At 49.3% G+C, this 22,373-nt stretch overlaps 1 protein-coding gene across 1 annotated transcript in view; it reads left to right on the forward strand.

Moving 5' to 3' along the window:
- The first annotated feature begins 9,978 nt into the window (after positions 1–9,978).
- The window catches only part of TUT1 (terminal uridylyl transferase 1, U6 snRNA-specific), a 96,969-nt gene continuing 84,574 nt past the window's right edge, over positions 9,979–22,373 (forward strand). Inside the window, exons 1-3 of the mRNA XM_075325753.1 lie at positions 9,979–10,119; positions 12,421–12,611; positions 21,232–21,435. Of these exons, the coding sequence (XP_075181868.1) occupies positions 10,014–10,119; positions 12,421–12,611; positions 21,232–21,435 (501 nt within the window). The 5' untranslated portion in view covers positions 9,979–10,013. The remainder of the gene's footprint in view (positions 10,120–12,420; positions 12,612–21,231; positions 21,436–22,373) is intronic.

Below are 22,373 nucleotides of genomic sequence, written 5' to 3' on the forward strand. Positions count from 1 at the left end.
AGAGGTTTTTACTCAAACCTCTTCCTAGTTCCCAAAAAGGACGGTACCTTCCGGCCCATCCTGGATCTCAAGCTTCTCAACAAGCATGTCCGGGTGCGGCATTTTCGCATGGAGTCTCTGCGATCAGTCATTGCCTCTATGACCCAAGGGGATTTCCTGGCGTCCTTCGACATCAGAGATGCCTATCTACATGTGCCAATCGCAGTGTCACTCCAGCGTTGGTTACGTTTTGCGATAGGAGAGGATCATTTCCAATTCGTGGCTCTCCCCTTCGGGTTAGCCACGGCCCCTCGGGTATTCACCAAGGTCATGGCGGCAGTGATTGCGGTCCTGCACCTCCAGGGGTTGGCAGTGCTTCCTTACCTGGACGACCTTCTGGTCAAGGCTCCATCCAGCGCAGACTGTCAGCGGAGTGTCTCGCTCACTCTCGCCACTCTAGCCCAATTCGGGTGGCTTGTCAATCTTCCCAAATCCACTCTGACTCCGACCCAGAGTCTCACGTACCTAGGGATGCAGTTCGAGACTTTGCCGGCACTTGTGAAGTTGCCCTTAATCAAACAGCAGTCTCTCCAGCTAGCGGTGCGCTCTCTGCTGCGGCCCCGCCGTTATACCCTCAGGCGCCTGATGCAGGTGCTGGGTCAAATGGTGGCGTCCATGGAGGCTGTTCCCTTTGCCCAGTTCCATCTGCGCCCTCTGCAGCTGGACATGCTCCGCTGTTGGGACAAGCGGCCTTCCTCCTTACAGAGGTTAGTGGCTCTGTCGCCACGGACCAGGAGCTCTCTTCAGTGGTGGCTTCGGCCCCTCTTCCTGTCCCAAGGGCGCTCCTTCCTGGCCCCGTGCTGGGTGAGTCTCACCACGGATGCCAGTCTATCCGGCTGGGGAGCGGTATATCTCCACGACAGAGCACAGCGCACTTGGACTCCGTCCGAGTCAGCCCTTTCAATCCATGTGCTGGAAACCAGAGCCGTGTTTCTAGCTCTCCTAGCTTTTCACCACCTGTTGGCGGGCAGGCACATTCGAGTCCAGTCAGACAACGCAACAGCAGTTTCCTACATTAGTCACCAAGGCGGGACACGCAGCCGCCTGGCAATGATGGAGGTACAACGCATCCTTCAATGGGCGGAGGACTCCATGTCCACCATATCCGCTGTCCACATCCCAGGCGTGGAAAGCTGGGAGGCAGATTATCTCAGCCGTCAATGCGTGGACGGTGGCGAGTGGTCCCTGCACCCGGCAGTGTTTCAGTCAATCTGCCGCAAATGGGGCACTCCGGACGTGGACCTAATGGCATCCCGTCACAACAACAAGGTCCCTGTTTACGTGGCTCGCTCCCACGATCCTCAGGCCTTCGCCGCGGACGCTCTGGTTCAAGACTGGTCCCAGTTTCGTCTGTCCTACGTGTTTCCCCCTCTAGCTCTCTTGCCCAGAGTCCTGCGCAATATCAGAATGGAGGGCCGTCGAGTCATCCTCATTGCACCGGACTGGCCCAGGCGAGCTTGGTATCCGGACCTGCTCCAACTGTCCGTAGAGATGCCGTGGCATCTTCCGGACCCTCCAGACCTTCTCTCGCAAGGTCCGTTTTTCCGCCCGAATTCTGCGGCCCTCAAATTGACGGCGTGGCTCTTGAGTCCTGGATTTTGACGACTTCTGGTATTCCTCCTGAGGTCATCTCCACTATGACTCGGGCCCGTAAGTCTTCCTCCGCCAAGATCTATCACAGGACTTGGAAAATTTTCCTGTCCTGGTATCGCTCTTCCGGTCATCCTCCTTGGTCATTCTCTTTGCCGACCCTTCTGTCTTTTCTACAGTCCGTTCTGCAGCTAGGACTTTCCCTCAACTCTCTCAAGGGACAAGTCTCAGCTCTGTCAGTACTGTTCCAGCGGCGTCTTGCCCGGCTGGCTCAGGTCCGCACCTTCATGCAAGGCGCGTCTCACATCATTCCGCCTTATCGGCGGCCCTTGGATCCCTGGGACCTTAACTTGGTCCTCATGGTATTGCAGAAACCCCCTTTTGAGCCTCTTAGGGAGGTTTCTTTGTATCGTCTTTCTGAGAAAGTGGCCTTTCTAGTTGCCATAACTTCTCTCAGGAGAGTCTCTGATTTGGCTGCGCTCTCCTCGGAGTCACCTTTTTTAGTTTTTCACCAGGACAAGGTGGTTCTCCGTCCGACTCCGGACTTTCTTCCTAAGGTGGTCTCTTCCTTCCACCTTAACCAGGATATTTCCTTACCTCCCTTCTGTCCAGCCCCTGTTCATCGCTTTGAAAAAGCGCTGCATACTCTAGATCTGGTGCGTGCTCTCCGGATTTATGTGTCTCGCACCGCTGCGCTTAGGCGGTGCACCTCTCTTTTTTCTTTATCGTTCCTTTGGGAGACCCAGACCAAACTGGCTAGGACTGGCTCACCAGGGGGTGTATAAGCTCAGAGGGAGGAGCTACACTTTTAAGTGTAGTACTTTGTGTGTCCTCCGGAGGCAGAGGCTAAACACCCATGTTCTGGGTCTCCCAATACGGAACTATAAGAAAAAGAATTTACGGTAAGTAAACAAAATTCTCTTTTTTTGTGCTAACCACAGGGCGGCGCAAGGGTCTCCCTGCTTCTAAGCCGACCTTGGCCCGTTGGATTAGATCGACCATTTCGGACACCTACCAGAGTACTCAGGTGCCTCCCCTGCCGGGGATCAAAGCACACTCGACCAGAGCTGTCGGTACCTCTTGGGCTTTTAGGCACCAGGCTACGGCTCAACAAGTCTGTCAGGCTGCCACTTGGACTAGCCTGCATACCTTCTCGAAGCACTACCAAGTGCATGCTCATGCTTCGGCAGATGCGAGCTTGGGCAGACGCATCCTTCAGGCGGCTGTCGCCCACTTGTGAAGTTAGGTTCTGCCTACTTCTTAGTTTTTCTGTTTATTTCCCACCCAAGGACTGCTTTGGAACGTCCCATGGTCTGGGTCTCCCAAAGGAACGATAAAGAAAAAGAGAATTTTGTTTACTTACCGTAAATTCTTTTTCTTATAGTTCCGTATTGGGAGACCCAGCTCCCTCCCTGTTGCCTGTTGGCAATTTTCTTGTTCTGTGTGTTATCACCGGCTGTTGTCAAGACAGAGTCTCCGGTTGTTCCGGTTTTTGCTCTGTTCTACTTGTGGGTGGCTATTCTCCTTCAACTTTTGCACTAAACTGGCTGGGACTGGCTCACCAGGGGGTGTATAAACTCGGAGGGAGGAGCTACACTTTTTAGTGTAGTACTTTGTGTGTCCTCCGGAGGCAGAAGCTAAACACCCATGGTCTGGGTCTCCCAATACGGAACTATAAGAAAAAGAATTTACGATAAGTAAACAAAATTCTCTTTTTTCCAGCATGATGGAGCACCCTGCCATAAAGCAAAGGTGATCACTAAATGGCTCATGGAACAAAACATAGAGATTTTGGGTCCATGGCCTGGAAACTCCCCAGATCATAATCCCATTAAGAACTTGTGGGCAATCATCAAGAGACGGGTGGACAAACAAAAACCAACAAATTCTGGAAAATGCAAGCATTGCTTATGCAAGAATGGACAGCTATCAGTCAGGATTTGGTCCAGAAGTTAATTGAGAGCATGCCTGGGAGAATTGCAGAGGTCCTGAAGAAGAAGGGTCAACACTGCAAATATTGACTTGCTGCATTAACTCATTCTGTCAATATAAAATTTTGGTACTCATAATATGATTGCAATTATATTTCTGTATGTGATGTAAACATTAGACAAACACAATTAAAAACCAGAGGGCAACAGATCATGTGAAAATATAATTTTGGTGTCATTCTCAAAACTTTTGGCCACGACTGTATACTGCAGAGGAGGAGCTATGCTTTCGCATCTACTTAGTGTCCTCCTATGGATAGGCAGCATAACACCCATGGTCCTGTGTCCCCCAATGATGGCTAAGAGAAAACGATTTTACGGTGAGTACACAAAAATCCGTTTATAATCTAAGTCAATCTTCCGGAAAAATGCTCTAGTCTCCCATTGACTTACATTATACTCAGGTACTCGAGTTGCGCCCATCTGAGCACCAACAGTTCGTTACGAGTACCGAGCACCCGAGCATGGTAGTGCACGCTCATCACTAGTTACGAGTACTGAGCACCCGAGCATGGTAGTGCCCGCTCATCACTAGTTACGAGTACTGAGCACCCGAGCATGGTAGTGCACGCTCATCACTAGTTACGAGTACTGAGCACCCGAGCATGGTAGTGCCCGCTCATCACTAGTTACCAGTACTGAGCACCCGAGCATGGTAGTGCCCGCTCGTCGCTAATTGTGCCAAACCTCTGCTGCACTTTGGGGTCTTAATCTAGGATCTTTACGTTTTGCTCACGGAGGCTATAGTGGAAGGTTTGCATAGACTGCCTGTATGATTCCTAGAATGGTGACTCTGGTCTTGGCCTCGTGCTCTTTGCTCTTGTAGTAGACATATACTACTTGCCAAAATTCCTTATCGTTTCTGTTTTTGGAACGTGTGAACCGAAAACATAATTTTCCTAAAATGTCCTATTCTCGCACTGACCTTGGATGCTCTACCACAGTGTTTGTTTGGCATCAGAGTCTGCACAGGGATAAGGGTGTAATGATAATGATTTTTATGCTCTGCAGCCCACACAACTCACTGCCCTGGGTAATTCATAAAATCTGACAGTCTTGTGATGAGCAATCATGGAGTGTGTCTTCTCAGGAAATTGGTAAATCTGTGCCCCTGATGTGCTTAAGCTTCAATGACCTCTCGCATGATTTCAGCTATTGGCTTTTCTGGTGATACCTTGATCGATCCAGATTTGTAAAACCATTGACTTCATGTACACCGGGGGAGGACATGTAGATGGCCAGTGGTGTGCTGTAAGTCAGATTTTAACATATGACACATGAAGGAGCTGAGCAAAGATGATGGCGCTGTCCGAAGCACCCTGATGGAAGAAGAGCCAAAATTTATGACTGATAATGAGCATGGTTGGCAAAGTATTATATGCAAAGAATTAATATTGGGGTTGTTTTTATATACCAGAACCTCTGAGGGGCTTGGCAATCCGTCAACTAATGGGTAATCAAGTAATACATGGGTGTAAATAGTAGACGTTTTGTTTTTTTTGTGCAGCAACTGTTGTGTTAAGAAATTGTTAAGGATTGATTACCTGAGTTTGCTTCCTTCTGCAAGAAAATTGATGTGAAAGTTTGGTCCAAAATATGCAGTAATGTGGAGGAAATGTAGACTGGGTTTGAAGGAATGAGTGCACACAATCTGCCCTGTATAGAAGAACATCATCATCAGGGGCGGAGGGGGTTTGGTCTGACTGCTGAGATCCAAACTGATCGTCAGGATCGATCACTTTTATCTTTAAGCCATGTGCCCACAGGAGAAAGTAACTGCAAATTTTGTGCGGAAAACCTGTGGATTTTCTAGATAAATCCACGGGTTTATGCAAGTGCAAATACTCCCCGTGTTATCCTATGGGATTTGGGCAGTGCTGTATCAATGCTGCGTTTTTTTGCGGATGCGGAAAATGCTGCGGATTTTCCACAGCCACACGTAACTGCATGTCAATTATGCGGAATTATCTGCGGAAATCCCGCTCCTCCATTATGGAGATACAGGGTGGGAATTCTGCATGAAATATGCATGGTTTCTGCAGGTTTACCGCAACAACGCCGTATAAATACCGCATCAATGGATAGCTGCGGATTCTGGGGAGCTGCTGCGCGAGCCTGCAGAAATGTCTGCAGGGCAGGTACATTCTCCCGTGGGCACATTGCCTTAGAATGGAAACGGTCGCTCCAGTCAATCTCTATAGGGATGTGCTTGGCTTTTCTGGACATGCCATACAGAATGAATGGAGCAGTCATGGGGCGTCCAACCTACTGAGGATAAAAATCACCGTTCTATCGACTGATGCGGATCCCCGCAGTCAGACCCTCATCCGTGAGTCATCACCTCTCCAAAGGACACCTGGGACAATCCCTTTAAGGACCAATTCCTATGCAGAATAAAGTTGATCAATATTAATCTACTTTCACTATATACACTGCTCACAAAACGTTAGGGATATTTGGCTTTTGGGTAAAATTTATGAAAAATGTAAAACGTTTCCGCTACAGTGGTATTTTCTCATGAAAGTCTGACATTTATGTTGAAGCAGCAACGGTGAACTCCTCATCTCAAACAATATACTGAAACAAAAGCCAACAACAGTGGTGGATATACACTTCCCCCTCCCCAAATGGCAGTGTCTCAATAACTTGGCATGTGGTCTTGAGCATCAATTGCAGCTGACAATGACGCCTCCTGCTGGTCACAAGTGGAGTTACTGTCTGCAGAGGCATGACATCCCATTCTTCTTGAAGGGCGGCCCTCAGGTCATTGGGGTTCTGGCTTGCGGCCTCTACATGGTGTGACGCAGCTGATCCGAAGGATTCAGGTCTGGAGAAAGTGCAGGTCCCCCATTCCTCAGTAGCCGTTCACTAATGATGCGACCTCAATGAGCCGGAGCATTGTCCTCCATGAAGATGACATTAGGACAGTGTTGTTCATGCAAAGGCACAATGATTGGATTAAAGGGAACCAATCACCAGGATTTTCGTATATAAGCTAAAGCCAGGGCTATACTGGCACTATCAGGCTGATTCTATACATACGGGCTCTTCTCCACTTGCGTTTTATAAATCACAGCGATACTGTGCTCAAAATGTGAGTCGAGTGTCCTGTGTATGTCCTGCGTGTGGTCTGCGTACGGTGTGTGTTTTTTCCTCACATAGCATCCGTATGACATGCGAGCGTCATGCGAGTGCTATGTGAGTGTTTATGCATACCGCGTCAGACTGGCTACCGGAGGAATCTCCAGTAATACTAGGCCTGGCCGCGGTTACCTGCACTGAACTCTGGAGCTCTCACCTGAGCGCCAGAAATCAGCCCTGTGCTGAACTGAACAGCAATCGCCGGAGAATCAATCACTCGGCGCTCGCTGTTCGGGCTGCACTCTGGAGCTCAGGTGACAGCTCCGGAGTTCAGTGCATGTAACTGCGGCCAGGCCTAGTATTACTGGAGATTCCTCCGGTAGCCAGTCTGACGCCGTATGCAAGTGTCAAGGATCCGTGTGACATGCGTATGCCATCTGTATGACATGCGCATTCTACCCGGATTTTGATTTGTTTTTCTTTCTCCCATAGGATTGCATGCGGCTGCGAGAGCTGAGACTCGGTGCAAATCGCAGCATGCTGCGATTTCACCGAGAGCACGAGTCGTGCCGTAAAAAATTTAGCAAGAGTACACGGCCTCATTGATTAACACTAGTGCGAGTGCGATCCGATTTTCTATCGGATCACACTCACGCATAGAAATCACAAGTGGAGAAGAGCCCTTCCTGTAGTGGTCAGCTCGGATGTTTAGGTTTTCAAATCCAAGAAAATAAAGTTTTAAGAAATCATCAGCTTCTTGATTGACATTATTCACTGTGCTGAAGGACCTGTATGAGGTCATACCCATGTGACCTGGTATCAAGCTTTGTTGGCTGAGGCCCCACCCCTTCTGGTCACATGGGTATGACCTCACCACAGAGCCTTATACAAACGATTCACTTTACTGAAGGACATGTGCGCACTAGAAAATGTAATTTTCTTAAGAAAATTCCGCACCCTCTGAAAGATTACCGCACCTGCGGCAAAAAAATGCAGCAAACTGCACCCGAAAACCGCATGGGGTTTTACTGCAGTTTGCCGCAAATTTTCTGTGGGTTGTTCCCTGCAGTTTTTTTTTACCATTATCTATGGCAAAAACCACAGGTACCTGCGGAAAAGAAGTGACGTGCACATTCTTTTTTCCTGCAGAAATTGTAGAGGAAAAAACCACAGTGTGCGCACACCTTTTTTTTTTTTAACCATAGGTTTTGGTGGGGAATGACTGCAGAAAGGGTATGAACATTTTCTGCAGCAATTCATGCAGCAAAAATACGGCAAATACCGCAGCATGCGTGCAGGGCCTAATACTTACCATAGTGAATAGCGAGAGGGAGGAACAGGCGGGGGTGGGAATCCATATGAATACCCACCCAGAGATTATCTGCTCCGTTGCAAATGCCACTCAAAAAGCTGCTGATTTTTTAAACTTTACTTTCTTGGATTTGAAAGCCTATACATCCGAGCTGACCACTACAGGTATGGATAGAATCAGCCTGATAGTGCCAGTATAGCACTGGATTTAGCTTATATTCGAAAATCCTGGTGATTGGTTCCCTTTAATGATGTTATTCCTGTAGTAGGGACTGTCTCTGTACTATGCACAGTGTAGGGCTGTTCTGTATTAGCTAGACACACCGGCCCACACTGTAACACCACACCACCACCACCACCAAAGCTGCGAATGGTGACAATAGTGGCTGATGCACAGTGCTCTCCTTGACATCTAAAACATTGTTGGCGGCCATAATTTCTGCTGAGGGTGAATAGACTTTCATAAGTGACCAGCACTGAGGCCACTGGTCCCTTGTCCAGTGTAGATAACGCCTCTGCTCAGGTATGTTGCAGGTTGTCTATGTCGCAGATCATGCTGATATAAACAGTTTAGCGTGATCTGATGTAACACTTGGGGGTCTCTCCCCTCCCTTAATGTGCCTGGAGTTGTGTGGCATTCATCATCTCGTTTTGAGGGGCATTGTTCACAATGAAGCCATCATCAGTGTGGGATGTGGCCAGAGAATGTCCACTTCTCTGCCTTTTTGTGACTCTTCCAGTCTCTCTGTAGCTCTGTACAACCTGCCGGTGACACTCCAAACTCAGTGGCCACTTCTCTGCTTTTCTGTGACTCTTTCCGTCTCTCTGTATCTCTGTACAACCTGCTGGTGACACTCCAAACTCAGTGGCCACTTCTCTGCTTTTCTGTGACTCTTTCTGTCTCTCTGTATCTCTGTACAACCTGCTGGTGACACTCCAAACTCAGTGGCCACTTCTCTGCTTTTCTGTGACTCTTTCCGTCTCTCTGTAGCTCTGTACAACCTGCTGGTGACACTCCAAACTCAGTGGCCACTTCTCTGCTTTTCTGTGACTCTTTCTGTCTCTCTGTAGCTCTGTACAACCTGCTGGTGACACTCCAAACTCAGTGGCCACTTCTCTGCTTTTCTGTGACTCTTTCCGTCTCTCTGTATCTCTGTACAACCTGCTGGTGACACTCCAAACTCAGTGGCCACTTCTCTGCTTTTCTGTGATTCTTTCCGTCTCTCTGTATCTCTGTACAACCTGCTGGTGACACTCTGTGACACTCTAAGCTCAGTGGCCACTTCTCTGCTTTTCTGTGACTCTTTCCGTCTCTCTGTATCTCTGTACAACCTTTTGGTGACACTCTGTGACTCTCTAAGCTCAGTGGCCACTTCTAAGAAGATCCTGCCTGAAGCCTTGCAATGGTGCGGTACTGCTGATCTTGTTAGGTGTCGTCTTGGTCTGATGATGCCGTATGTAAACAGTATGATGAAGAGGACTGGTTAATACCAATTCGAAGAGGATGAGTTGCAGCCTAGAATTTGGCCTCATTAGGAAGGTGTCACCGGAGCTGCGCTCACCCCGACTCGGTCCTTATGGGATGAATGGTGACAAAGCAGCAAGACGGGCCAGTGCGCTGGGTCATCACCACCAAAGGACTATGGCGCGGTCCAGCACACAGACGCTGCACGACGGCCATCTGTGACAATAGATTTTTGTGTGTTATAAAACTGCTCCAGGAAATGCTTATTACGTTTATTATTAAAATCTTTATTATGGTTTATTATAACGTCTGCTTTAAAAAAAAAAAAAAACAACAAAAAAAAAACCGCAGTGTGCAGCCACCCATAGACTTTATGAAGAAAAAATCCTGTCACAGGCGGGTGACTTCTGTCGCGCCTCACGGCTGCGCTGCGTATTTCAGTCTTCCCCTCATTAATATTCCTGACGTAATCAAGCCGCGCCCTCTCAAGAGATCGCCTTCCTCTCCGGTGATGTCATCACTGTGCGCTCGGCATCATGGCGGCTGTGGTAGCCGAAAGCAGCGGGGAGATCCCGGCAGACGTGCTGTGCAAGGACAGAGGCGCCTTCCGGTGTCTGTTGTGCGGTGTGAGCATCCCGAACCGTAAGTGACGTCATTACCGGGTCATGGTTGGGCGGGGGAGTGAGTTTTTCCTCGCCACGCGCGGCCTCAAGGGGTCCTCAGCTAGTAATGGAGGAGTCCTGTGCCCCCTCATTGCCAGCTGGGGACCCCCGACTGTTAGTGCCTCAGCCCCACAAATATATAATATATACACACAGTGTGTGTGTATGTATGTATGTATGTGTGTATAATATATATATATATATATATTGTTTTCTGCGATTTTTAATTATCCCATTTATTTACCCATACAATAGAAAATGACGAAAAAAATCCAAGTACAGTAAAATGGTGATAAAAGGCAAATCTGTCATTTTTTTTTTTTTATTGTTTTTAAAGCCACCAACTATCTGTTACAAATACACTGGTAACGCGAGTCTCTAGGAAAATACGATCACAGTGACACCAAACTTGTATGGATTATTACATATATATTATATATATATATATATATATATATATATATATATATGTTAGTGGGTTCTAATGATTTGTTTTTATTAAAGTGTCTCCCACCCCACCCCAGTGTTTCCATTCACTGCTGCAGTGGTGCTTTAAATCTAAGCCCCCTGCCCCCTGGTTTTATGGTTTTATACTACCCCCCCCCCCCCCCCCCCCGGCGACGTCATCTTTTTCCTGTGTTTCTTTGCGCGGTCTCCTGTGATTTGTGACCTGCTGGCAGCTCCAGTGTTTTATGGAGCTGAAGGTTACAAGTCTATGAGAGCCTCGTTATGACTCTCATAGACTTGTATTGAGAGCTTACGACATAACGTCTGACTTCCAGCAAGATGTTACGGTCACAAGATTGCACTGCGGGGCTGGAGTGACTGCAAAAAAGGATCAAAATTCCAGAGTAAATATAATGCAGGGGCTTAAGGGCACTTTACACGCTGCGATCTCTCTAGCGAGCGTACCCGCCCCCGTCGGTTGTGCGACACGGGCAAATCGCTGCCCGTGGTGCACAACATCACTTACACCCGTCACACGGACTTACCTTCCCTGCGACGTCGCTCTGGCCAGCGAACCGCCTTCTTTCTAAGTTGGCGGGTCGTGCGGCGTCACAGCGACGTCACACAGCAGCCATCGAATAGAAGCGGAGGGGCGGAGATGAGCGGGCGGAAGATCCCGCCCACCTTCTTCCTTCCTTCATTGCCGGTGGACGTAGGTAAGGAGATGTTTGTCGTTCCTGTGATGTGTGGTGCCGCAGGAACGACGAACAACATCGTACCTGCAGCTGCAACGATATTATGAAAAGTAGCGACGTGTCAACAATCAGCGATTTTGGTCGTTTTTGCGATCGTTGATCGTCGCTCCTTGGTGTCACACGCTGCGATGTTGCTAACTGCGCCGGATGTGTGTCACTAACGACGTGACCTTGACGATATATCGTTAGCGATGTCGCAGCGTGTAAAGCACCTTTTAGATTTATTGCACCACTCCAGCAGTGAAATAAAACAACGCTTGAGTGCTGCTTTAATACTATGGTGTTGCATTATTTAAGACTAATCACAGTCTCCGAAGAGCCAAGCATATGGCTTCATAGGAATAGTAAGATGTTAATAACAGGGGTCATCAGCCTTCAGTGTCCTATCGGCACCCCGCCATCACATCACAGGGGAGCCAATGAGCATCAGAACAGACATGTCACCAGAATGACATATCGTAAATGTTTCTGTCAGCACTAGCAGCATTTAATGGGTTAAACAGCAGTGATTGTCCCTAGCTGTAGTCTGTGCTGGGGGAGGCAGCAGCTGGATGTGTGAAGCCGCCCTGCATGGAGCAGACTCCGCTCCTGAACCCGTTGCAGACATCCCAACCTGTCCCGTGATGAATAGAGAAGTCATGGAGCATGAAGGGGTTAAATGCCTTCTGTGCAAACAAATCATGAACAATGGACGATTTGGAAAATTCTGCAATTTTTATTATATTTGATGTATCAGCGCTTCTGGGTTTTCAGGAGCTCTGCTTATTGTCATTGAATGGGTTTCCTGCTCCGAGCTCATTATTGGACAGTTATCACGTGGCCCGGAGAGTCTCATCACTTTACAAGTAAACACTTTGGTTTTCCATTCACTGACTGCAAGCAGAGTTTTTGAGATGGTGCAATCATAGGAATAAATTAGAAAATTATATAAATATTGTTGTTAGGGTAAATCTGATCTCACCCTGCATCATTTCAGCAGGATTCCTAAAGCTATTCACTACATGTAACCTGCCGCTGGGGTGGATTGGAGTCTATAATGAGTCCACCATCCATGAGTCTATAATGAGTCTGTCCTGCAGGTCCAAGCCTCAATGATCACCTGCAGGGACGGCGCCATAAAGGGCTGTGCGAGGAGCGAGAGAAGCGCCAGCAGCAGCAGGAGCGCAGTGTGTTTGTCAGCGGCTTCTCAAAAGGCTCCTCTGAGGAACAAATTAAAGAAGTCTTTGAGAGAATATCCCCGGTACAGAATATCGTGATGGACAAAGACCGGGTGAGAGCATGCTTTTCATTGTCTTCTATGTGTTTTGTGCTTAAGAACGTCAGAGAGGACCTGGCCGGAGTGTGCGGATCTTCTGAGGCATAGCTTGTCAATACATGGTGTTAAGTCTACTCATATATATACCTACTATATGCCTGGGGATTACAAACTGTTTCCCCTAGTCATACATAAGCAATGTACCACTGGGGCCTAGGCTGCCAGTGGCCACTCACAGTGACCTCTGGGGCGGGTCCATGCAGGTGTGTAATATTTGGGCTATTTTGTTGGGTCACTGCGGACTGATGTTGCCTTAGCTATTACAATTTGACACCAGAGCTAAAAACTCCCACCATATAGTTGGAGACTGGTACTAGGAACCACATGATGATTTAGGGTGTGGGGCAAGTTATTATTATTTATTATTATAGCACCATCAATTCCATGGCGCTTTACATGTGACAGGGGTATACATAATAGGGACAAGTACAATAATCATAAACAATACAAGGCACAGACAAGTAAAGGAGGATAGAGGTCCCTGCGCACAAGGGCTCACAGTCTACAAGGGATAGGTGAGGATACAGTAGGTGAGGGTAGAGCTGATTGTGCGGCGCTGTATCAAACTGAGGGTTACGGCAGGTTGTAGGCTTGTTGGAAGAGGTGGGTCTTCAGGTTCCTTTTGAAGCTTTTCACGGTAGGCGAGAGTCTGATGTGTTGCGGTAGAGCATTCCAGAATATGGGGGAGGCACGGGAGAAAACTTTGATGCGATTGTGGGAAGAGGAGATGAGCGAGGAGTAGAGAAGAAGGTCTTGTGAGGATCTGAGGTTGGGTACAGGTAGGTACTGGGAGACTAGGTCACAGATGTAAGGAGGAGACAGGTTGTGGGTGGCTTTGTAGGTCATGGTTAATGTTTTAATGTGGAGTTCACATTATATGAGGGCCCAGGAGTGAATGTAGACTCTGTAGCTGACAAACGTTTTTGGCCAGCACAGATTTCCATTCTTTGAGTGTAAATAAGTCTGTTTACATTCACTGACAGCAAACATCTTAGAAACGTAATAATGGACAAGCAAAAGCTAATATGTGACAAGTCCTGTGGCACCAAGGCTAAAAGTCCCGAAATATTTATGCAGCGCCTAAAATTTATTGTTGGATGCAGATTGCCTCCCTGGATATTTAATAGAAGTCCACAAGGTGTTAGGAGTTTCTATTGGGGTATTCAGGCCAACAAAAGATGGAAACTGTGAAAAGACCCCATTACCCCCTTCAGCCCCCGGGCACTTTCCGTTTTTGTTTTTTGCTCCTTTTCTTCCGAGAGCCGTAACTTTTTTATTCCGTCAATCTTGCCATATGAGGGCTTGTTTTTTGCGGGACGAGTTGTACTTTTAAATGAAACCATAGGTTTTACCATATATTGTACTGGAAAACAGCAAAAAAATTCCAAGTGTGGAAAAACTGCAAAAAAAAAGTGTGATCGCACAATAGTTTTTGGGATGTTTTATTCACCGTGTTCACTATATGGTAAAACTGATGTATCTATGTGATGCCTCAGGTCGGTGCGCGTTTGTAGACACCAAACATGTGTAGGTTTACTTGTATCTAAGGGGTTAAAAAAATGTCACAAGTTTGTCCAATAAAAGTGGCATACGTTTTGCGCCATTTTCCGAAACACGTAGCGTTCTTATTTTTTGGGATCTATGGCTCAGTGATGGCTTATTTTTTGTGTCTTGAGCTGACATTTTTAATGGTACCATTTTTGCGCAGATGCTACGTTTTGATCGCCTGTTATTGCACTTTGCGTAAAACATGCGGCGACCAAAAAACGTAATTTCTTCGGCGCTCCATTGGGAGACCCAGACGATTGGGTGTATAGCTACTGCCTCCGGAGGCCACACAAAGCATTACACTAAAAAGTGTAAGGCCCCTCCCCTTCTGGCTATACACCCCCCGTGGGATCACGGGCTGCTCAGTTTTCAAGCTTTGTGCGAAGGAGGTCAGACATCCACGCATAGCTCCACTGTTTAGTCAGCAGTAGCTGCTGACTATGTCGGATGGAAGAAAAGAGGGCCCATACTAGGGCCCCCAGCATGCTCCCTTCTCACCCCACTTTTGTCGGCGGTGTTTGTTAAGGTTGAGGTACCCATTGCGGGTACGGAGGCTGGAGCCCACATGCTGTTTTCCTTCCCCATCCCCCTGAAGGGCTCTGGTGAAGTGGGATCTTACCGGCCTCAGAGCCTGAGGCCGGGCTCCATCCACAGACCCGGAGAACCTGCTGGATACGGAGCTGGGTACCGTCAGGGACAAGGCCCTGCAACATTCAGGTACTCTGTGTCCCCGTGCAGACAGGCACAGACACACTCCAGCGTTGCTGGGTGTGCTAGTGCGCCGGGGACAGTAGCGCTGCGCGCTTGGGTTATACTCACTGCAGCTTTGCTGAGTGAGTTTATGTGTGGGGAACTACCGCGCCGGCCGCCACGGAGACTGCGGCGCGGCTGCGACTTGTGGTGCGCCGGGGACTTCGCGCCGACCGTGCTTTTACGACGGCAGCGCTTATAAATCTAGTCCCCGGCTTCTGCGGCCTAGTTACGTTTCGTTCCCGCCCCCAGCCCTGTCAGTCAGGGAAGAGGAGAGACGCTGTACAATAGTCAGCGCCGAGGGCTGGAGTCTTATTTACATACTCCAGCCCTCTCACTGGGCACAATGGGACGCCAGTTTCCCGCTCTTTGTCTGCAGCACGCCCACGGCCCGCCCCTCTTCACAGGACGCCGGCAGCCATTCCTGCACGCAGTCTGAGCTGGAGAACGGACATAGCCCTGGGAGACCCAGACAGGGGATTCTGGCGACCACACACCCGCTGTTAAGCGGGCGGTAAGCAGCACCTAGGTGCTGATCCCACTAGTGCCACAGTGTTGTTTTGTGTACTTTTGTCTGTACCTATATATTGCACTGTACGGTCGCTTCTTGCCTTATACCCCTATATTGCTCTGAGGAGACAACAGCATGTCATCCGCAAAAAGCAAGGGTGCCAAGGCACAGGCTTTCTATGCTGCTTGTACCGCATGTGAGGCTACTCTACCGGCAGGTTCCACTGACCCCCATTGTGTGCAATGTTCGGTCCCTGTGCCACTTCGTCAGCCGGAGTCTATGCTAGTAGTGGCCCAGGCAGAGACGCCTGTGAACCCTGCCCCGGTGACGGGGACAGAGTTTGCAGTTTTTGCTGATAAGATGTCTGTGACTATGACAAAAATTCTAGAAACTTTGCAGTCCAGGCCGGTCACTCAGACCATGGGCACTGCTGATTCAATGTTCCCCGGTCCCCCTCAGTTGGAACTAATCCGTGCTCCAAGGGGGTCCCAGGCATCACAGGCTGAAGGCTCTGACTCGGACGACAGTCCCAGGCAGCCTAAGCGAGCTCGCTGGGAGAGACCCTCGGCGTCATCACGCTGGTCAGGGTCTCAGCGAGAGGATTCTCTGTATGATGAGACAGAGCTAGGTGATCAGGAGTCTAATCCTGAGACTGCTCTCAACCTGGATACCCCTGATGGTGACGCCATGGTGAATGATCTTATAGCGGCCATCAATAGACTGCTGGATATTTCTCCTCCAGCGGAGGAAGCAGCAGCACAGCAGGAGAAATTCCATTTCAGGTATCCCAAACGTAAATTGAGCTCTTTTCTGGACCACGCTGACTTCAGAGAAGCAGTCCAGAAACACCATGCTTATCCAGATAAGCGTTTCTCCAAACGTCTTAAGGATACACGTTATCCCTTTCCCCCTGACGTGGTCAAACGCTGGACCCAGTGTCCAAAGGTGGACCCCCCAATCTCCAGGCTTGCGGCTAGATCCATAGTTGCAGTGGAAGATGGGGCTTCACTTAAAGATGCCAATGACAGACAGATGGACCTTTGGTTGAAATCTGTCTATGAAGCTATCGGCGCGTCGTTTGCTCCAGCATTCGCAGCCGTATGGGCACTCCAAGCAGGTGGACTCTGTCATACGTCCATCAGTGCCGCAAGTGGCGTCCTTGACCTCGCAAATGTCTGCGTTTGCGACTTACGCTATCAATGCGGTCTTGGACTCTACCAGCCGTACGTCAATGGCGTCCGCCAACTCTGTGGTTTTACGCAGAGCCTTATGGTTAAAGGACTGGAAAGCAGATTCTGCTTCCAAAAAATGCTTAACCAGTTTGCCATTATCTCAAGACAGACTGTTTGGTGAGCAATTGGCGGAAATCATTAAACAGTCCAAGGGTAAGGACTCTTCCTTACCCCAGCCCAGATCAAGCAAACCTCAACAGTGGAGGGGACAGTCGAGGTTTCGGTCCTTTCGAGGCTCGGGCAAGCCCCAATTCTCCTCGTCCAAAGGGACTCAGAAAGGACAAGGGAGCTCAGATTCCTGGCGGGCTCACTCACGCCCCAGGAAAGCAAATGGAGGAACCGCTTCCAAGGCGGCTACCTCATGACTTTCGGCCTCCTCCCTCCGCATCCTCGGTCGGTGGCAGGCTCTCCCGCTTTTGCGGCATTTGGCTGCCACAGGTCAAAGACCGGTGGGTAACAGACATTTTGTCTCACGGGTACCGGATAGAGTTCAGTTCTCGTCCTCCGCCTCGATTCTTCAGAACCTCCCCACCTCCCGACCGAGCCGATGCTCTTCTGCAGGCGGTGTGCTCCCTAAGGGCAGAAGGAGTGGTGATCCCTGTTCCTCCTCAGGAACAAGGTCAAGGTTTTTACTCCAATCTGTTTGTGGTACCAAAAAAGGACGGCTCTTTCCGTCCTGTTCTGGACCTAAAACTGCTCAACAAGCACGTGAAAATCAGGCGGTTCCGGATGGAATCCCTCCGCTCCGTCATTTCCTCGATGTCTCAAGGAGATTTTCTAGCATCAATAGACATCAAAGATGCTTATCTCCACGTGCCGATTGCTACAGAGCACCAGCGTTTTCTACGCTTCGTGATAGGGGACGACCATCTTCAGTTCGTAGCCCTGCCATTTGGTCTGGCGACAGCCCCACGGGTTTTCACCAAGGTCATGGCAGCAGTGGTAGCAGTCTTGCACTCTCAGGGACACTCGGTGATCCCTTACTTGGACGATCTACTTGTCAAGGCACCCTCTCAAGGAGCATGCCAACACAGCCTGAACGTTGCGCTGGAGACTCTCCAGACCTTCGGGTGGATCATCAACTTTTCAAAGTCAAACCTGTCTCCGACCCAATCACTAACATATCTTGGCATGGAGTTTCATACTCTCTCAGCGGTAGTGAAGCTTCCGCTGGACAAGCAGCGGTCACTACAGACAGGGGTGCAGTCTCTCCTTCAAGGCCAGTCGCACCCCTTAAGACGCCTCATGCACTTCCTAGGGAAGATGGAGGCAGTTCCGTTTGCGCAGTTTCATCTGCGCCCACTTCAATGGGACATTCTCCGCCAATGGGACAGGAAGTCGACGTCCTTGGACAGGAAAGTCTCCCTTTCCCAGACGGCCAAGGACTCTCTTCAGTGGTGGCTTCTTCCCACCTCATTATCACAAGGAAGGTCCTTCCTACCCCCATCCTGGGCGGTGGTCACGACAGACGCGAGCCTGTCAGGGTGGGGAGCAGTTTTTCTCCACCACAGGGCTCAAGGTACGTGGACTCAGCAGGAGTCCACCCTTCAGATCAATGTTCTGGAAATCAGGGCAGTGTATCTTGCCCTACAAGCCTTCCAGCACTGGCTGGAAGGGAAGCAGATCCGAATTCAGTCGGACAACTCCACAGCGGTGGCATACATCAACCACCAAGGTGGGACACGCAGTCGGCAAGCCTTCCAGGAAGTCCGGCGGATTCTGATGTGGGTGGAAGCCACGGCCTCCACCATATCCGCAGTTCACATCCCCGGCGTAGAAAACTGGGAAGCAGACTTCCTCAGTCGCCAGGGCATGGACGCAGGGGAATGGTCCCTTCACCCGGACGTGTTTCAGGAAATCTGCCGCCGCTGGGGAGTGCCGGACGTCGACCTAATGGCGTCTCGGCACAACAACAAGGTCCCGACCTTCATGGCGAGGTCTCGCGATCAAAGAGCTCTGGCGGCAGACGCCTTGGTGCAAGATTGGTCGCAGTTCCAGCTTCCCTATGTGTTTCCCCCTCTGGCACTCTTGCCCAGAGTGCTACGCAAGATCAGGTCCGATTGCCGCCGCGTCTTACTCGTCGCCCCAGACTGGCCGAGGAGATCGTGGTACCCGGATCTGTGGCATCTCACGGTCGGCCAACCGTGGGCGCTACCAGACCGGCCAGACTTACTGTCACAAGGGCCGTTTTTCCATCTGAATTCTGCGGCCCTGAACCTGACTGTGTGGCCATTGAGTCCTGGATCCTAGCGTCTTCAGGATTATCTCAAGGGGTCGTGGCCACCATGAGACAGGCTAGGAAGCCCACGTCTGCTAAGATCTATCACAGAACGTGGAAGATTTTCTTATCCTGGTGCTCTGCACAGGGAGTGTCCCCCTGGCCATTTGCATTGCCTACTTTTCTTTCCTTCCTGCAATCTGGTTTGGAAAAAGGCTTAGCGCTCGGCTCCCTTAAAGGACAAGTCTCAGCGCTATCAGTATTTTTTCAGAAGCGTCTAGCACGACTTCCTCAGGTACGCACGTTCCTGCAGGGGGTTTGTCACATCGTCCCTCCGTACAAACGGCCGTTAGATCCATGGGATCTGAACAGGGTACTGGTTGCTCTCCAGAAGCCGCCCTTCGAGCCTCTGAAGGAGGTGTCACTTTCTCGACTCTCACAGAAAGTGGCCTTTCTGGTAGCGGTCACGTCTCTTCGGAGAGTGTCTGAGCTAGCAGCGCTGTCATCCAAAGCTCCCTTCCTGGTGTTTCACCAGGACAAGGTAGTGCTGCGCCCGATTCAGGAATTTCTCCCTAAGGTGGTATCCTCTTTTCATCTCAATCAGGATATCTCCTTACCTTCCTTTTGTCCTCATCCAGTTCATCGGTATGAGAAGGATTTGCATTTGTTAGATCTGGTGAGAGCACTCAGAATCTACATCTCCCGCACGGCGCCCCTGCGCCGCTCGGATGCACTCTTTGTCCTTGTCGCTGGTAAGCGCAAAGGGTCGCAGGCTTCCAAATCCACCCTGGCTCGATGGATCAAGGAACCAATTCTTGAAGCCTACCGTTCTGCTGGGCTTCCCTTTCCATCAGGGCTGAAGGCCCATTCTACCAGAGCCGTGGGTGCGTCCTGGGCATTACGACACCAGGCTACGGCTCAACAGGTGTGCCAGGCGGCTACCTGGTCGAGCCTGCACACTTTCACCAAACATTATCAGGTGCATACCTACGCTTCGGCGGACGCCAGCCTAGGTAGAAGAGTCCTGCAGGCGGCAGTTGCCTCCTCGTAGGGAAGGGCTGTTTTGCAGCTCTAACTTGAGGTATTATTTTACCCACCCAGGGACAGCTTTTGGACGTCCCAATCGTCTGGGTCTCCCAATGGAGCGCCGAAGAAGAAGGGAATTTTGTTACTTACCGTAAATTCCTTTTCTTCTAGCTCCAATTGGGAGACCCAGCACCCGCCCCTGTTTCCTTCGGGATTTTTGGTTTTTTCGGGTACACATGTTGTTCATGTTGAACGGTTTCAGTTCTCCGATGTTACTTCGGATTGAATTTGTTTAAACCAGTTATTGGCTTTCCTCCTTCTTGCTTTAGCACTAAAACTGAGGAGCCCGTGATCCCACGGGGGGTGTATAGCCAGAAGGGGAGGGGCCTTACACTTTTTAGTGTAATGCTTTGTGTGGCCTCCGGAGGCAGTAGCTATACACCCAATCGTCTGGGTCTCCCAATTGGAGCTAGAAGAAAAGGAATTTACGGTAAGTAACAAAATTCCCTTCTTTGGCATTTGGAATTTTTTTGCCACTACGACGTTTACCAATTAGATTAATTGATTTTAGATTTTGATCGGGCATTTCTGAACGCGGCGATACCAAATATGTGTGTATTTATTTATTTTTTAACCTTTTTAATTTTCAATGGAGTGAAAGGGGGGTGATTTGAACTTAGGGGTTTTTTTTTTTTTTTTTTTGTTTTTTAAAACTTTTTTTTTACTTTTTTTTTTTTTTTATTTTACTAGTGCCCCTAGGGGGCTATAGCGATCAGCAATCCGATCGCTGTTATCTATCTGCTGATCACAGCTATACAGCTGTAAACAGCAGATTCAGTCACTTCCGGTTTCCCTCTGCTCTGTGCCGAGGAAAAACGAAAGTGAAACTTCGTAGCTGCAGGCGTCATCACATGACCCTGTGCTACGATGGCAACCACCGAACGTCACGTGATCACTCACGTGACTTCCGGTGGGGGCGGCGGTAAGTTAAAAAACATGGCCGCGCGCATATAGATCTCGCTGCCGGACTTTGGCAGCGAGATTTAAGGGGTTAAATGCTGCGAGTGGAAGCGATTCCACTCGCAACATGCAGGCACACATGTCAGCTGTTGAAAACAGCTGATATGTGTGCCGACCGCCGCCGCCTGCCCGCGGCAGGGGGCGGGGCTTAACGGGACACGATCCTTGACGGATAGATCCGTCCAAGGTCGTGAAGGGGTTAAGTCGTTGTGGCCCGTTTTTCAATAAGTCTGTTTTGTGCCTCTTCTAGCCGTCCTTTCTTCTCTTTAGGGTCTGTATGCCATTGTCGAATTCGAGAATCAGAACGGCGTGAGCCTCGCTCTTTCTCAGGCCGAGATCACACTGGACGGTCGTCGCCTGAAAGTGAAACCACGAGAAAAGAAAGAGTTTAAAAATAAGAAAGGAGCGACCCACCGGAGTCTGCAACCCCCTGATCCAGAAGCGCTTGGCAAGCAGCTGATACGCTGTATTGATGTAAGTTTTAAAGGGAAAAAAAAAAACCTATATCGCCAGTCAGTGACCTGCAGCACTCAAGCTGCTGTAGAACTACAACTCCCAGCATGCCCTGAGAGTCGTGGTTTCACAATAGTAGGATTGCTGCAGGTTATTCAGTAAACAAAAAGAAAAATAATTGGCATAGTCTAAAGGATGGGGTTATTTTACTTTTTAAAGGGGGTCTTTACTCTAAAACAAGTTTGATCAGTGGGGTCCAACCTCTGGGATCCTCCCTGATTGTTGCTCAATTCATTCTCTATGCAGCTAATGTAAAAAGATGAGCAAAGTGCTAAACAGCCACATAGGGATTGAATGGAGCACAGGTTGAGCATGAGCAGTGCCGGGTCTTTCAAATGGGGATAATAGTTCTTTGTTCTGCCAAACAGTCATACTCCCACCGATAAATAGGTTGGCACCTGTCCACTTCCATGTCACAAACTGCTCCTCACTTGGTCCGGTTTAAACTGTTGCAATGCATCAGTCTCGGCAATACTTAACTAAACACATTGTATCAAACTGTATCACAGCTATGTTAGCTCAGCTTTCAGCCTCTGACAAAACAAAAACGTTTGCACTCACCGACAACATGCAGAGCTCTTGAAATGTTAAAGGGAACCTGTCACCAGTTTTTTGCCCTATAAGCTGTGGTCACCACCAGTGGGCTCCTATATACTGCATTCTGACATGCTGTATATAAGAGCCCAGGCCGCTGTGTAGAACATAAACACTTTATAATACTCACCTAAACCGGTTGCTGCAGTGGATGTGGCTCAGATGGGCGTTTTCGTCCTCCGGTGCCGGCGCCTCTTCTTTCGGCTATCTTCGTCCTCCTTCTGAAGCCTGTGTGCATGACGCATCAAGTCATACACACTTGTCGGTCCCGCGCATGTGCACTATAACACTTTGATCTGCCCTGC

Source organism: Anomaloglossus baeobatrachus, chromosome 10, assembly GCF_048569485.1.
Source record: "Anomaloglossus baeobatrachus isolate aAnoBae1 chromosome 10, aAnoBae1.hap1, whole genome shotgun sequence".
Classification (NCBI taxonomy): domain Eukaryota; kingdom Metazoa; phylum Chordata; class Amphibia; order Anura; family Aromobatidae; genus Anomaloglossus; species Anomaloglossus baeobatrachus.